This window comes from Heteronotia binoei, chromosome 21, assembly GCF_032191835.1.
Source record: "Heteronotia binoei isolate CCM8104 ecotype False Entrance Well chromosome 21, APGP_CSIRO_Hbin_v1, whole genome shotgun sequence".
In the NCBI taxonomy this organism is placed as follows: Eukaryota; Metazoa; Chordata; class Lepidosauria; order Squamata; family Gekkonidae; genus Heteronotia; species Heteronotia binoei.
In genome coordinates this window covers 79,380,996-79,397,574 of record NC_083243.1, presented here as the reverse complement: position 1 = coordinate 79,397,574, position 16,579 = coordinate 79,380,996, and the positions used below count along the sequence as shown (strand labels likewise).

General features: G+C 40.6%; 1 protein-coding gene across 1 annotated transcript in view; it reads right to left on the bottom strand.

Moving 5' to 3' along the window:
- Positions 1 to 16,579, bottom strand: part of CHP1 (calcineurin like EF-hand protein 1) — a 50,897-nt gene that overhangs the window by 13,443 nt on the left and 20,875 nt on the right. Inside the window, exons 2-3 of the mRNA XM_060263327.1 lie at positions 6,332 to 6,404; positions 874 to 954 (exon numbers count right to left, since the gene is read on the bottom strand). Coding sequence (XP_060119310.1) covers positions 874 to 954; positions 6,332 to 6,404 — 154 coding nt within the window. The remainder of the gene's footprint in view (positions 1 to 873; positions 955 to 6,331; positions 6,405 to 16,579) is intronic.

The following is a 16,579-nucleotide window of genomic DNA, read 5'->3' as shown; positions in this document are numbered from 1 at the left end:
GGATGGTCGAGGCCCAGTAAACTGAAGCTGAATCTCAATAAAACCGATGTGTTACCAGCCGCAACCCACAAAATGGCCTTAATGGGCGTGGCACCAAAACAATAAAATTCCCTCCCCAGGGAGATTTGTATTCCCTTTAATAATTGCCTTCTGCCACCAAATAAAGACTTCTCTGTTTTATCTGGTGTTCCCTTACTCCCCATCTCCGTTCTTGTTTAAATGGCTAGGATTATATATATCTGTACTGCTCTTGTTTTTAACGTATTTTTAATTATTTGCTGCTCTCAGGGTCCTATTTGGGCAGAAAGGCAAGATGCAAATGTTTTAAATAAATCAACAAATAAAACTGCTAAACAGAGACCTCTGTTAGAAGAGGGTACTGGTTTCTTGATGCTTTAAGTGAGTTACCTTGACACATAGCAGCAGCTTAGGTACCATGAATATCATTTTAATTCTAACTTCACCACAGTTATTTTGGAAGAGTACAAAGGAGGTCTCAGCTGCTTTCCATACATCAAGATACAATCAAAGCCCAACAGAAAGTGTTTGGTATTAAAATGAAAAAAGCTTGCATCTTAGATATATTCTACATGTAAACTATAGAACTGCCAGCTTGAGGATGGAAAATTTCTGGAAATTTGTGAGTGAAGCCTGGAGAGGGACATCAGCAAGGTATAGGCCACCCTCCAAAGCAACCATTTTGTCCTGGGGAACTCATCTTTGTCATCTGAGATCAGTTGTAATTTCAGATGATCTCCAGGCCCCACCTCGAGATTAGCAACCCTCATACACTATTTGAAATTTTTAACTCAAAACAATTTAAAAATTATTTTTTTAAAAAATTAATTTACAATACACTTGATAGAAACTCACCCTTCTGGAAAGAAGGCATTGATAATCCGATCCCCTAGGGGGTTGATGGCAAGCTCTGGAATGCGCTGAAAATCCTCACGGCTAGTTTCCCAAAAAAAGAAAAAGAAAATTCACATTCATTATTTAGCCCAACATCTATATTAAACTTCTATTATTGCTGTCAGGCCCCACATAATAGCTATGACAGTGTTATTAAAGGCTCTCAAGGTAAGAGAAATGGTCATGCTTATAACTGGAGTCCAGTGGGTAGCCTTTTGCAGAAAAAACAGCAGAAGAGACTTGTGATAATGTGAATGCTAGTAAAATGGTGACAAAATTTTGTAGACTGTTATTGTATTCCTTTAGGTAGATATACACACACCCATTAAGTACAAAGAAGGAGGGGGAAGAAAGGCCAAAAAAATGTAGCAATGTTAGAGATTGCTATACACAATACAAATGAAACCAAAATCCAGTCAAAGAGTAATAAATTCCATAGAGGTAAGTAATTTTGTCCATTGCAGTAATACTACAAATGTCTTGTGGTGCCTTAAATATGAACACATTTTTATTGAGACAAAATCTTGTGGATTAGAACCCATTTCAAACTAATAAAGCAAACCCTCAGTTGGCAGATATGTTAAATACAAACACACAGATGTTTATAGCTTAATTATTCAGTGAATGATAATAATAACTGAGGTGTCACTATTTCACTTCACACACTCCTCACTCTCAAATCTTCCTTTTCTTCTTAACTTTCTAACAGCTTCTATCTCTCACACTTCTATAATACACTGGCAATATTAATTTTTGGCTCTCTATCTAGCCCCTAATGTGTCCTCTAAAGTATTCTGCTTTTCTTCCTAGAATCTTAATGCCTTTCACAGCACCAGTATGGGATTCTAATCAGAAGACCGCTTCTCAGATTCTATAGACTGCTGACTGACCACAACTGACTGTTAACTGCTGTCACTCTGCTGAGAGTTAACTGCTGACTGACTTCTCTCTCTCTCCTCCCTCCACACATACTTCTTAGCTCTGCCCATGCTCTCTCAAGTCACCAATCACTTCACTCACTCATTCCCCCTCTTTCACCCACCCTCGCTCTACTGCAACTTACCAACAATTAAAGGAACACATATACAAATTCAAATCTTTACAATATCCCTTGTAGAAAAACGGTGTAAGTAGCCATACTGGTATACACAAAATCCAAAACAAGCAAGCACATTTATCTAACCTATTTTATTTGGGTCAACAGAACAACACAACATTGTGTAACTTTTGAGCTCACTACAACTCTTAAGCAAGCTAGATATTATGATAAAAACAAAATTTTTCTTGCTAGATAATTCTGATCCAGAAATAACAGAATTAATAACAAAGGTTTTTTTTATAGAGCTATGGTTACTCGTCCTGATAAGTAGTACTATGCATCAGGTTTTACTATGTTGCTCCTTTGTTTTTATCTTGTAATCCTAATTTTATTCTGTATGGATTATATATTCTTTTAGTATGTAACCTGGTCTACCCTCTATTTTATATTCTTATATATCCCAATAAAGGCTGTCTTGTTGTTTGTTTGAAAAACAAATTTTGAAGGGAGGAATAAAACAGATTTTTCAAGTCATGATCTTATGACTGCTTTAATAGCCCTGGTTGATGACATCTGGCTTCCAGTGTTCCTTCTAAACTGAGTTAGTGTGAGCTGGCTCACAGGTTTTTAGCCTCTGTCTCACACATTTTTGTCGTAGCTCAGGAAAAATGGCCCTAGAACAAACTAATTTATGCAGTAGCTCACAACTTTAATGCTAGTGGCTCACAAAGTAGAATTTTTGCTCACAAGACTCCACAGCTTAGCGGGAACATTACTGGCTTCAGTTAGATAAGGGCAAGTGTGCATTACTGACATTATTAGATCTGTCAGCAGCATTCAACATAGTTGACCACTTGGTCCTATTCAACTGCCTAGCTCACTGGGGGTAAAAGGTACTGCTATACAGTGGTTTCAGACTCAATTGAAGGTGCTGGTCCTTACCTTTAAAACCCTTAATGGTCTGGGACCCTCATACCTATGGGACTGCCTCTCCTGTTATGATTCTCCCCCCCTCCTTCCCACTTCCTGTGTTTATCTTTGCACAGCTTGCTAATGGTCCCAGGTCTCAAAGTAACACAACTTTCTTCCACCAGGAGGAAAGTCTTCATAATTGTGGCACCCTCCCTCTGGGATGCAATATCCGAACAAACCTGTGGGCAACAGGACCACATGTTTCAGAGGCATGGTAAGGCAAAATTATTTCGGGATACTTTTGGCCCATAATATCTCTTTATTGTAAGACATAGTTGGCTTGTGGATATTGTAATATCTAATGTCATTTGTAGGGTTCCTATGGTTTTAGGGTTGGGATCAGATGGCTATTATTTATAAGACTGTAAAGGATTTTATTGGCTATTTACCATGCTATTTTGTACTTATTTTAATTGATGTAATCGTGTGTTGCTGTAAACTGCTTTGAGCTCTTAACCAAAAAGAGACAGTATAAAAATTCAAATAGAAATAGGCCAGCATTTGGTGTGAGATGCCATGCATGCTTGTTGATTTGAATTGTATACTTAGTTACACAATATGGATACACACCGGGACAACAGCCATCTGGAGTATCCATTTTCAGATATAGAATTAGCCCAGAAGGCAAGACATCCACCCAATGTGGGTTACCAATGAAAACTAGTACTTATAATACATGGCTATGTTGGAATCTCAGTATTGCTGAAGTTTTCCATTAACACTCCAACTCTGCTTGTTAAGATTCAGCTTCTGAAGTTTAAATGTAAGACATAGGTGAGACATTTCTATGTTTTATGGCTGGTCTTTGTTAAAAATTAACCACATGTAACTATGCCTTTTAAGACTATTTCTGCTGTATTGTTACTAGCATTTAAATATGCCATTTCACTCATGAAAGGGACATTATCTGCTAAGTACGCCAAATGGAAAATCTACACAAGTCATAAAAGTAAATGAATACTGAGAACTAAGGTGTACTTGTTTTATGTACACAACTCTCATTTTAAAACCTACTTCACCTGGCTTAGGCTAGAACATACAGGAAATGATTACTTTGTGTTTGGTTCACAGTGCAGAATAGAAAACAGGCTCTCCCCAGGAACCAATGCATTTTAGTGGCATGTTATGAAGTAAGACAGAAACGTATTCATTTTATATTCAACAAGCCACTCCAAATAATGTATTTGATGTCTAATGTGTTTACACAGTGGGGCCCATATTCAGTAACAGACTTATCTTCTCTGAACAGGGACTCTAGCACCAGTGACCCCTTTATATTTGTCAGTATATTTGAATAACTGGCCATTGATAATCTTCACATCTTTTCCCCATGTATATAATGCTGCCTTTTTAAACATATATATGTAACTGAGCAAAAAAATTACAGCAATGAACCTATGCCCCAAACTACAGTGATGCAGTTGCAACTAAATACACAGACTTCCTGATGTCTCTAGACGTGGAAACCTTTTGGTGGGGTTGTGCATGGAGCAAATCTTCCCTTTCTTTAGAAGTTAAAACCAAGCAATCTGTTTTCCAAAGCAAAAAGCCAATCCCAGCTTTCTTCTGCCTCCTCGATGCAGAAAGTGCTTTAGAAGAGTGCAGCAGGCATCACCTTGGTATCTGCAAGCGTTTCCATTTGTAACTAGCCACCTCCACCATAAAATATTTAGCTTACAACTTCCCAGTATTTTGTGGAACCTCCCAACATTTTGTCATTGTTCCATCACTCTTGCAGCCATTCTGTGGTGGAATCTACTATCTCCTCCCAACATTCCAAAAGTGCCTGCAGCTCAACAAGGGTTGAGACGAAGGTTGCCATCTGATGGCTGGCACCCAGGAGCAGATGGGTGGGCATTGTTGGCATGTTCTAGGGGAAAATGGAAGTGACGCTGTGTTATTCTAGGAATCATCAGAAACTCTATGGTAAAATCACAGGAAAGGAAAAAGGAAAGGTCCTCTGTGCAAGCACCAGACTCTGGGGTGATGCTGCTTTCACAATGTTTTCATGGCAGACCTTTTTACGGGGTGGTTTGCCATTGCCTTCCCTGGTCATTACACTTTCCCCCCAGCAAGTTGGGCACTCATTTTATCGACCTCGGAAAGATGGAAGGCTGAGTCAACCTCGAACTGGCTACCTGAACCAGCTTCTGCTGGAATCAAACTCGGGTCATGAGCAGAGGGCTCCGACTGCAGTACTGCAGCTTTAGCACTCTGCACCAATCACAGAGTTACTGCCAATTCCTAGACCAACGTAACAGCACTTCTCCATTTTTCCCAGAAGCAACTTTGTTGGTCTTAACATCAATTTTAAATTTTGCATGACATCAACTTTTTTCCTGTCACCCAGAGGAGTAGCAGTGGGAAAAGCAAGTTGTCAGCAAGAGGGCTCTTATATGCCTTAGTGTGCATTTTTAAATAGAAAAGCCAATTTACTGAGAAAGTTGAAGGTAGTGAAACAAGGAATGGGTTAACAATTCAGAACAGGGAAATGGAAACCATCTCAAGAGGTCACTACCAGCTTCCTACATCTCGAACCACCTTATCTTGACTCTTTCTCAACAGCCCCCTTTTGGTCTATTTTTAAAAATAGTGCCATTAACAAAATTTGTGGTTGACCCCCATCTTTATTCACATTAACCAGTAATCTGCATTGGCTAATTTCCTTGGTGACATACCAGGTTCAAGTTTTATTACCTGTAAGGATAGTTAACTGACCTGAATATTTAATACACTATATGAATACTAAGGACGAAGCAAAGTAGTTCTGCAAATACTGTACCATAGTTAAAGGCAAGTTGTGCTTTGTATTTCACTACTTCCCTCTCTCAGCTGCTTCACACCCAATCTCCACAACAGCAAATCAGTATTTAAAAACAGCTGTTAAACTGTATTTCTGTTCTGGAGATCTGCTGTGCACTATGAGCATGTTTTCCCCTTCCCCTTATGGAGAGACCATAACTCAGCAGCGGAGCACAATCTTTACATGCAGAATCTGCGTACCAAGTTTAACCAACACATCCCACTCCCTTGTCTCCAGTTACAAGGACCTCACACAGCAGCCCTGGGAAAGGTTCCTTTATCAGGATCTTTGGAGGGTCACTGCTTGGCCAAAGCACACAGCACTGGGCTAGAATAACCAACAACTGTATAAGACTTCATATGTGATCATGTGCCTTTCTCCCCAAACTGAGCCTTCCTTATGTGATTTGATGCAAAGCTGTATGGGCTACAGGATAATTTTAGAATTATTATAATTGCAAATTATACAATTCGCATTTACAAGGACAGAATTTACACAATCCCGATTTCTTTTTATTTGTAGGAAGAGTTAATAAATCCTACTTTGTAAACCAAGACTTCAAAATTCCATCTAGTAAGCACAATAGCTGCGTGAAGAGTACATACCTAAGAGTGCCATTCTCTCCTTTGTCCAGGCTAGTAAACCGGCTGTACAGACGTGTAATCTGGCTGTGAGAAACTGAGGAAAGAAAAAAAATAGAAAAGTTCAATAACACTATTTAATTAATGCTAATGAATACAGAAGACACCCTATTGCTATTCATTAGCCCAAACTTTAATTTTGTCAAGTCCTTATACATTTTAACAGTTCATGAAAAGAACTTCAAACATTACTCCTATAAGCAAAATGTTCCACTATTCACATACTAGAGGTTAACCTTAAAAGAGATACACATCTGTTCAAAAGGACAGGTTTGGCACAGTAAGAAAGTTGTATTATAGCTTTGCAAACAAGCTTGAAGTTACTACCATGAACCCCAACCCCCAAACATTCACGAACTTTTCTGCCCACCCACACCTATGTCACTCAGGGTTGATTCACACATTACAAAATCTATCCACTGATGTGCTCCTTGAGTTCTGTGCTCTGTCCTTCCACTGTGTGACTGGGAACAAAGAGAAATGATGGTGCATGGGCAGAAGGAACTCAACCCATACAATTTCCTTTGACCTGAAATAGCTACAGTTGGAGAAATTACATGTAGCCATCAGTGTACACAAGTTCTCCAGTGGGGCAAATACTTCCCCTGTGGAACCATTTCAGGTCAGAAAAACAGTGCAGGAAGAATTCAAGCCTCTTCTCCCCTCTTGGGATGCTTTGATCCCAATCAGGCCCCTCATCACCTGAATTCTCAACACAAAATTCCAGGTGCAGGAAAAGTGGACACATGGACTTTGTAGTATACGAAACTACCCTTAGAGTTTCAGTGGCTTACAAGAAAAAAGTTCACCCAATGCACAAAAACTTCCATATCTGATTGTCTAGAACAGGCGTGTCAAACATGTGGTCCAGGGGCCGAATTAGGCCCCCAGAGGCTCCTATCAAACCCCCAAGCAACTGTCTCTTGTCTGCTTCCTTCTGCATCTCAGCTTGCTTTGCAAGGCTTGCTCAATTGCACAGGAGCTACAGAGCAAAACCTGTTCTCTCCATTGGCTGAGGCTCCTTCCCCTCCTGGTCTGCTGGGGAGGGAGGGAAAGAGCCAAAGTTTGGTGTAATGGTTAAGTGTGCAGACTCTTATCTGGGAGAACCGGGTTTGATTCCCCACTCCTCCACTTGCATCTGCTGGCATGGCCTTGGGTCAGCCATGGCTCTGGCAGAGGTTGTCCTTGAAAGGGCAGCTGCTGTGAGAGCCCTCTCCAGCCCCACCCACCTCACAGGGTGTTTGTTGTGGGGGAGGAAGGTAAAGGAGATTGTGAGCCGCTCTGAGACTCTTCGGAGTGGAGGGCGGGATATAAATCCAATATCATCTTCTTCTTCTTCTTCAAAGCTTCCTTTGCCCAGTTCCCTGGATCCCATGGAAGAAATACAAAGAAAGCCCTTTTAAGAACCAAGTGCTAATACATATACATATCTTAAAAGTTTATATCTCTACTACCTAACCTTAAATAGGAACACACATGGCCAGGCCCAACATGGCCCGGCCAGGTCTCTTTTATGTCAGATTCAGCCCTCATAACAAATGAGTTCGACACCACTGGTCTAGAAGTAATTCTTAGCACAGAATAGGCAAGTAGCTATGAATGCCTAGTTTACTAAAAGAAAGCTCTATACAAATAAAGAATTTTAGTGAGAAAGCACTGCCAGCCAGCAGCCAGATCTTGATATTTAGAAGTTCTGAAGCAACCAGAAAAATGCAGTTTTTTTCTGCATCCCATTGTCTCCTACTACAAGCCAAAATGAAAGCTTAGCTTGTTACAGCAGACAAGGAGTTAAATTAGTCACAGCTGCCCCCAAATGTGTAAGACATTAGGCAGAATATCTCCAATGCACCTCCCTCACCCCCAACCAACATCAACTACTTCTAGTTGATGGACTAAACAAAGCAAGGCATGGAAATTGCTGCTAAAGAGATGGTCTGTTTGTGGTACCTTCTGCTCCTCAGTACTCAAGATATCACCTGTGCTATCTTGAAAGCATTGTCTGACTGTTCTTTAGAACAGCCAAAAGCAATGCACATCATAATTAAAAGAACATCATACACCCAAGGGTGACAGGCCATTAGGGTCAAAAGGACTTCTATTGGTGGGCTGATAGCTAGTCCCTCCACCAGGTGGGAATGGCAGTGCCTGGTCAAGCACCACACAGTGGCATGAAGGTTAGCACCTGGCTGAGCACAGTGCAATGGCAAGGCTGGCTGGGTGGTCAGGCAGGCTCTTTCTCCTTCTCTCCTTTTTTAGGGGAGAGGATGAATGAGGCACGGCCCTTTTCCAGGGCTTTTCCTCCCAGTCCACCTCTGCCTATACCTTTGCTCTCTATTCACTACTTTCCCAGTGCACATCACTCTGCTGATCATGTATTCAATGCCAAATGAATATAGCAAAACTCAGCAGCGTTCACAGCATCTGCACTTGGTAACCCATGAATCTAAACAAATATCCAACCATGCCAATGAATAAAGTCAAAATCAAGGACTAGTGGGGGGGGGGGGGGAATGGTAGTTAGAGATTAGGCAGCATCTCTGAGATTCACCCATCCCACTCCACGTGGAACTTCATTATGTTTCTGTTTGCAAATATTTGTTTTCCCTGATTTCTTATAGAGCTTTACTTGTCAAGAACACATTTCCTGTCAATCTGTACGCAGACCCGCTATATCAGGGAAAGGCTCCAGTCTGCTGTTTTCAATACTGCAAAAGTGTTCACTGATGGGAGACAGGTAAGGGAAAGCTGCTCCTGTACCTTGCAAGTAGCTTGCACAGAATGACCGCAGACTTCTATTGAAAGTGGCATGGTGGAGTCAGCTTCTTTCTGAGAACATGCTATCAGGAAGCAACATTCCTGTTCATGGTCATACATTTTGAAGTACATTGTGGAAAAAGATAAATGAAGTGAATTCTCAGTCATATAGCACACAGATACAGAAAGAGAAATTGTGAACAGGTTAAAAGGCGAAAAAATCCAAGAGACATCAGTACAAGTCTTTACCTCTTCAATTTTTACCCATTTTACCCCACTGTTCATAAGTTCTTCTCTGTATCCAAACATGTGTGCATGCATGGAGATGTCAAATTTTTATAATTCTGAGGTGGTGAGAGGGAAAGTGTTGGGAGCCCCCCTCCTGAAAAGAATAGACATATTTCAGGGGAAACTGAAAAATATGTTGTACTAATTTTCCTATCAAACCTAGACCTATTTTGCCATTTTAACAACAATCTGAATTATATAATTGTTTGAATGCTGGACCAGTATCTTGGAAACCAAGGTTCAAATGCCTACTCTGCCATGGAAGCTTGCTGGATGACCTTGGGCCAGTCATACACTCTAGCCTAACCAACCTCACAGCATTGTTGTAAAGAAGAAATAGAAAAGTGGAGAATTTTGTAAGCTACTTTCAGTCCCACTAGGGAGAACGGTGGGATGTAAATAAAGTAAATAAATAAAATGCACAATTTATAAAACATATAAAATTGTATTAATTGATATTAATGGAATTTATGTATAATGCCTTAGGTTTCTATAACCAAATTGCAAATATACCCAATACTAAAAAGAAAACACTGCAGACTGCTGAGCCTTAGTATCGTCATCCATTCCAGAAGAAAAACATACTTTTCATAGAATTTTTTTTCAGCACTCCCCAAAATTTTCTAATGCAAAATATGAAAACAAAAATAGGCTTCATCATGCTATATATTTTGAATGAATAAAACCTTGTAAAGTATTTTATGAGGTTTTCTGAACACTCCCCCAAGTTTTCATTAACATTAAGTGGAAAAATGCCATTGAGAAAACAGCACCCCCCAGGCCTTCACATTTCTGTGGATATACACAACCCCTTACATACATTTAAAACTGTACCCCATAAAACCCTATGTGACAATACATTTTTCATCAGAACCATTTTGATTTTCACTGCAATAGTCTAGCACACTGTCCCTCCTTTAACAAGCGTATTCACTCTTCCTGTAAAAATGAAAAGCTAAAACAAACAAACTTAAGATGGAGCATTAACAGAAAGTGTCACCCTAATGAGATGGCTGCTCTAGCTGTCCCCACACATTTTCTTGGAAAACCCCCAGCTCAGGCACCTCAAATAAAGTACTGAGAAAATGAAAGAACCCAATACTGACCTGCAAATACCAATGACTACCTCTTTCTCTCACTTCATGTCAATGTACTTCCTAACCTTTCTCTGTATGTTTTGTACATTTGCCTTCTCATTTCCTGAATCCTTCTAACCTACATTTCTTTGAAATTAGGACAAAGATCCAGCATAGCTTTCATTTTAAATAAAGCCACATGGCAGATAGAAGATTTCTAAATTTTCTGGGGTGGGACAGCAACAATCATCGTTCTGAACTTGCCCCACCAGTTCCTCTAAACTTCTTGAGAGAATACCATTCATTCCTGTCAATTTGGAGGTAAGACGATAGATAGGAAGAAGTATTTAGATAACCCTAATTCATGAGCTGGCGACATTTCTCATTTCTACTTTGCAAATGTTGAAACAAGGTTTGAATGGAGAGAGATCTAAAATTTCCAAAAAAATTTAAGCCATGGAGAAAACACTTTTTCCACCCCCAAGGATTTTTTTTAAAAAATTGGGGGGTGGGGGTGGGGGGGAAATGGGAATACACACAATTTTTACTCTTATCAAATCTAAACTAATTTTACTGCTTTACCAACATAAAATATATTGTTGTTGTTAATTCAATTTGTGGATAATCCCTGCTATTGCAGGGCCCTGAGCGATATACATAAGGCTAAAAACATTTACCAGATAAAACAATAGATATTATAAAAAGAGATATCAAATACAATTTCTTATTAAAGTATCTTTAAATTGCACACTGCCAGCCACTCCGCAAAGCAGTCATGCGGAACAGTGGAGGGTGCCAGCCAGGACGGAAACCATCACTTTCCTCAACCAAAAGCCTAGTGGGACATCTCTGCCTTACAGGTCCTGATGGACATACACAAAGGAGTCATCAATCTGGATGAATGATATCAGAATTTGATGATTACTAGGATAATAGGTTAAGTAAAATAGTTATTAGAGACAGACATATCTATTAATAGAAGAGATTGTTATACATAATACGAGCCCCACAAAGCACTGAGGTCAGTAGGAAAAAACAGACTGACTACCCCTGGGCCAAGAGAAATTAAACTACAGAACACTTGCACACGGGCTTTTTCGGCTGCGGCCCCATATCTTTGGAACCAACTCCCAGAGGAGGTGCGGGCCCTGCGGAGCCTTGATCAGTTCCGCAGGGCCTGCAAGACCACCCTTTTTAAATTAGCTTTTATGAACAGCTGAATTACAATTCTATAATGAAGAAATATCCGCCATCAGCACTAACTAGAATAGCGTCAATGATAATGTTACGGTTTGTTTTAATTAATGTTCTACTGGTTTTTAAGGTTAAATTAATGTCTAATTTTAATGTTTTTTGCTGTAATTGTTTTAATGCACCATTGGTCACTGTATTGTTTATTACTGTTTCATTTATTAATGTGCCATTGGTCATTATATTGTTAGCCGCCCTGAGCCTGCTTCGGTGGGGGAGGGCGGGATACAAATAAAATTTTACTTACTTTACTTACTTACTTACTATATAATAGGATTGTGTTCAGGAAGAGCCTGGGAGAGAGGCTGAGGAAAGGTGTGGAGCCATACTCATGAGAAACAAAAGGAGTCCTTTCAGTAGAGGAGTTCTTGACAAGGAACAACAGCATACATGATGGCTTGTGAGTGTCATACTTACCTGGGAGGGGGATGTTGGAAGTGAGATCAGACTACCCTTAGGCCAATGCAAATGCTAACTTTGTTGCTGTGTACAGGGCACATGAAGCTGCCTCCTGCCTGCATCCATTTTATGATTATATGCAGACCTACAGAGGTGCCACACAAGGGTGCCCTAAGAAGTCCCGAAGATGAAAATGTCCATCCTTGTTCATACAAAAGGCCTGTCATGGGCGTAACAATGGGACTGAAAAGTTATAAATGCCTAAGTTTTGTACAATACACCCTATGCTATCTTAGCATATGTACCTTGGTGTTGTTGTTGTTTTTGGGGGGGGGGGGGTTTCTGCTGTGTGGTTAGAGAGAACTAACAAAACTTTGCTTTCCTCTGAGGCTTTGTTACAGTTTCTGCCCACACCTCTTTATCTTTTTTCTCCTTCCTGCAAAGCAGGGCAATAAACTACTTTCTACCCAGTTTGTGGACTTATTTTATATACACCCCCACCTTTGTCCCCAATTAGGACCCAAACAGCTTACACCATTCTCTTCTTTATCCTCACAACAACCCTGTGAGGTAGGTTAGGCTGACAGACTGTGACTGGCTCAAGGCGAGCTTCCATGGCAGAGTAGGGATTCAAGCCTGGGTCTCCAACATCCTAGTCAGACATAGGCTTGCCAATCCCCAGGTCCCAGTGGGGTTCTTCTGCTTTCCCAGGCTCCTTCCCGCTTCCAGTCAGCTGGCCGGTGGGGGGGAAGCCCTGCCCCCACAGCCACCATGTGCCTTTCCACCTCCGGAGGTTTCAGACTCTACTTGGAAAGGCTTTCTCTTGGGATGGTGTGTCTGTGTCTTTAAGGCTGAATGGGGGCGGGGGAGCAGGCAGAACAACATGGCTGCTCCCAGTGGCTGTGAAAGCAGGTCAGATCCTCCGTTGGTTGCACAATCTTTTCAGAGGTCATTTACATAGGAAAGATAAACTTGAACCTTTGGTTGCTCTGTGTTACTTTGAAGAAGTTGGAAGTTCAGCAATTCGTGAGTAGATATGCCAATTCTCAGGTGGGATAATAAACAAAAAAGGGAATCACAGTTAATGAGACAAGCAACAAAAGAAACAACTACTGTGATATGCTGACTAACAATGTTTAATAAAACCATTTAAATCCTTCATATCTTTTTATACTTCATATTGTAACAGAAGTCCAATTCTCAAATTCACATATTACAAAAAAAGTCCTTTGGGCACCTGAATGTAGGCTCATTTCATCAATGGACTTCCTGAGGAGTAATCCTTCCTATGTTTCTTCCAGGGTTACCAGCCTCTAGTACCAACCCAATGTTAAAGTACTTTTGCAACATCTCTCTCATTCACTCAATGACACATGTGCATATATTTGTTTTAGGAGCTTGAGCCAGTCAAACTTATTCTTTTAACCAGATGCACAAGACTTCTGGAGTTTGCTGGTTTATAGCTCTCTACAATATATTACTAAAAGCAAGCTGTTCTTTAGATGGCCAGTTGCTCTTATACTCTTTATAATTAATTGTTCATTTTTAATTTTAATTTCAAGCAAGCCATTCTTTTGACAGCAATTAAGCTCAAAGTCACTTAAATGTATGATTTTAAGCTGGTCAGTACTATGCCTCTCCTGAATGCAAAAATCTTAGAATTCTAAGAGGTTTTGCATTCAGAAGAGGCATAGGACTGACCTGCTTAAATTAAAATAAACAAATATATGCACTTAAGTGTCATTGAGTGAATGAGAGAGAAGATGTTGCAGAAGTACTTTAACGTTGAGTCGGTACTAGAGACTGGTAACCCTGGAAGAAACATGGGAAGGATTACTCCTGAGGAAGTCCACTGATGAAATGAGCCTACATCCGGGTGCTCATAGGACTTTTTTTTTTGTAATACGGAAATCTGAGAATTGGACTTCTGTTACAATATGAAGTATAAAAGATATGAAGGTTTTTAAATGGTTTTATTAAACATTGTTAGCATATCACAGTAGTTGTTTCTTTTGTTGCTAATCCCCAGGTGGGAGTAGGCCCTGCTTTAGAGTAGTCAGAAATGAGGGTGAGGGGTGGGGAGGGAAATGTCTGCTGGGCACTTCATTATTCCCTATGGAGATCAATTCCCATATGGTATAATGAAGAATTGATCTGGGGTATCTGGGGCTCTGGAGGGGCTGTTTTTTGAGGTAGAGGCACCGAATTTTCAGCATAGCATCTGATGACTCTCCTCAAAGTGTTCTCCAAGTTTCAAAAAGATTGAACCATGGGGTCCAATTCTATGAGCTCCCAAAGAAGGTGCCCCTATCCTTCATTATTTCTTATGTAGGGAAGGCATTTAAAAGGTTTGTGGTTCCTTTAAATGTGATGGCCAGAACTCCCTTTGGAATTCAATTGTGCTTGTCATAACTTTGCTTATGGCTCCACCCCCAATGTCTCCTGACTCCACCCCCAAAGTCCCCAGATATTTCCTTGAATTGGACTTGGCAACCCTAGTTAGACACTCTAACCACTATACCACACTGGCTTTCCAGTGCCATAGTGTGCCTGAAGGAGAGGTGAAAAAGGACAACCACATCAGGTCAAAAGGAGAACAGAAGGCATGCAGCTATTGAAAAGCAAATGAAAACCCTGCATGCTCCCCTCTTGAAAATTAGGTATCCTTCTAGATGCAGAAGTGCATTTGTGTTTCAAGAGCTGTATATGCCCACACAATACCCACCTTGTCTTTAATAGTATTTCACGCATTTGAAAAGAGAAAATGTTTTGTAGGACTTTTTTTTACCACTCTTCCAAATTTCAATTTCCTCCCTATTGGATAAACTTCAAAAAGGTCTGAAGCCCACCTACCCCACTTGATTTTTTTCAGTTTGTTCCTGCAGGCTTTACTCCTACTTAACCCTGCTGAATACATGGGGCATACTTTTGAGTAGATTTGTTTAGGATGGTATGATGTGCCCCTTCCACTTCCCTCCCTCAGAGGCAAGGTTTTCCCTCTACTTTTCTGTCCCTTCACTGACTGAGCAGCCTTGGTAATGTGTTTTCTTCTCCACCCTGAAAAAAGTTTGGCAGCCCCCACCCTGTCAGTAAGTTATAGTATGGCTATTTGCTCATATCAGGAACCTGAGGGAAGGGATAGGATCACCCTTTAACATAAACCCTTGAAAATGGCACTAGAAATGGATGGTGAATGATGCCTCCTGAGCTCACCCCTATTTCCCCGCTGTGGCAGCACAACTCAGAATTGGGCTCAGAAGGCATTTAAATGTCTTCTGAGCTCACTTCCAGTCACGCCCATCATGGACTTCATGAGCTGGTTCATAGACTGGGAAATTCTGTGGAAGTTTGTGGTTTGTGAAATTCATGAGCTTCCCTGAACTTCCATTCTTTTGGTCCATGCCCATCCCTAGTCTCTACAGGCAAGCTCTAATCACACCAGACCACGGATCTCTGTACTCATCAGAGATAACTCTCCCTGTTTGACTGGGTAGGACATTTCCTCTCTCCCTAGAAGATCTATTCCCCTTCCTTTGGCCTGAATGGGAGTCTTCTCTACCCAAACTTCCAATCCAAATTATCTCCAGTACTGCTGTCAAGATTCTAGGCCTAGTGAAGCCTACAGGCTTTAGGGAAGTAAATATTAACAGGTGCTCTGTGAGTACTATAACAGTGGGAATGCAAAGCCAAAAGGGGATGTTACACTGGAGAGCCGTTGCCAATTTGAGTAGATGGGGTGGAGGGAGAAGCTTGCAATGCCCAGCCATTTCATGTTTCCCTAGACTCAAAGCATTTTATATTTTAGTGCCTTTTCTTCATGTTTTATTTTAGAAATTGCATTGCCAAATCTCAGTATTCCCCCACCTTTCCATTTTAAACAAAATGTCATAAGACTTTTAAGCATGTTTGTATTTTAAGTAAAAAAATAATATCTTTAATTGTGTTTACCTGTATCCTTTATAAAGTTTATATCTCCACTACCTGGCATTACATTTTATTACATGCATGGCTCGGCCCCATAAAGTCCCATTTGTGTCAAATCTGGCCCTCATAACAAATGAATTTGACACCCCTGCTTTGGAGAGTAGACTCTATGGTACTGTATCCCATTGAGATCCCTGTCTTCCCCAGAATCCTCCTGCAAATCTCCTGGATTTTCCCAGCCTTGATCTGGCAACCCTACCACTGTACCCCCAACTGGTGGTGGCAAGGAGGGACCTGGCAACCCTAGGGAAAGTGTTCCATACCCTTAATCATTTTAGTTGCCCTTTTCAGACCTTTTTCAATGTTCTAATTTCTTTTCTGAGGTGCAGCAACCAGAACCATACACAGTATTCCAGATGAGGCTGCAACATACAGGGGCATTATGATGTTTCAATTCCTTTCCTAATAATCCCCAGCATAGCATTTGCTTTTTTATTGCAGTTGCACACTGAGCAAACAT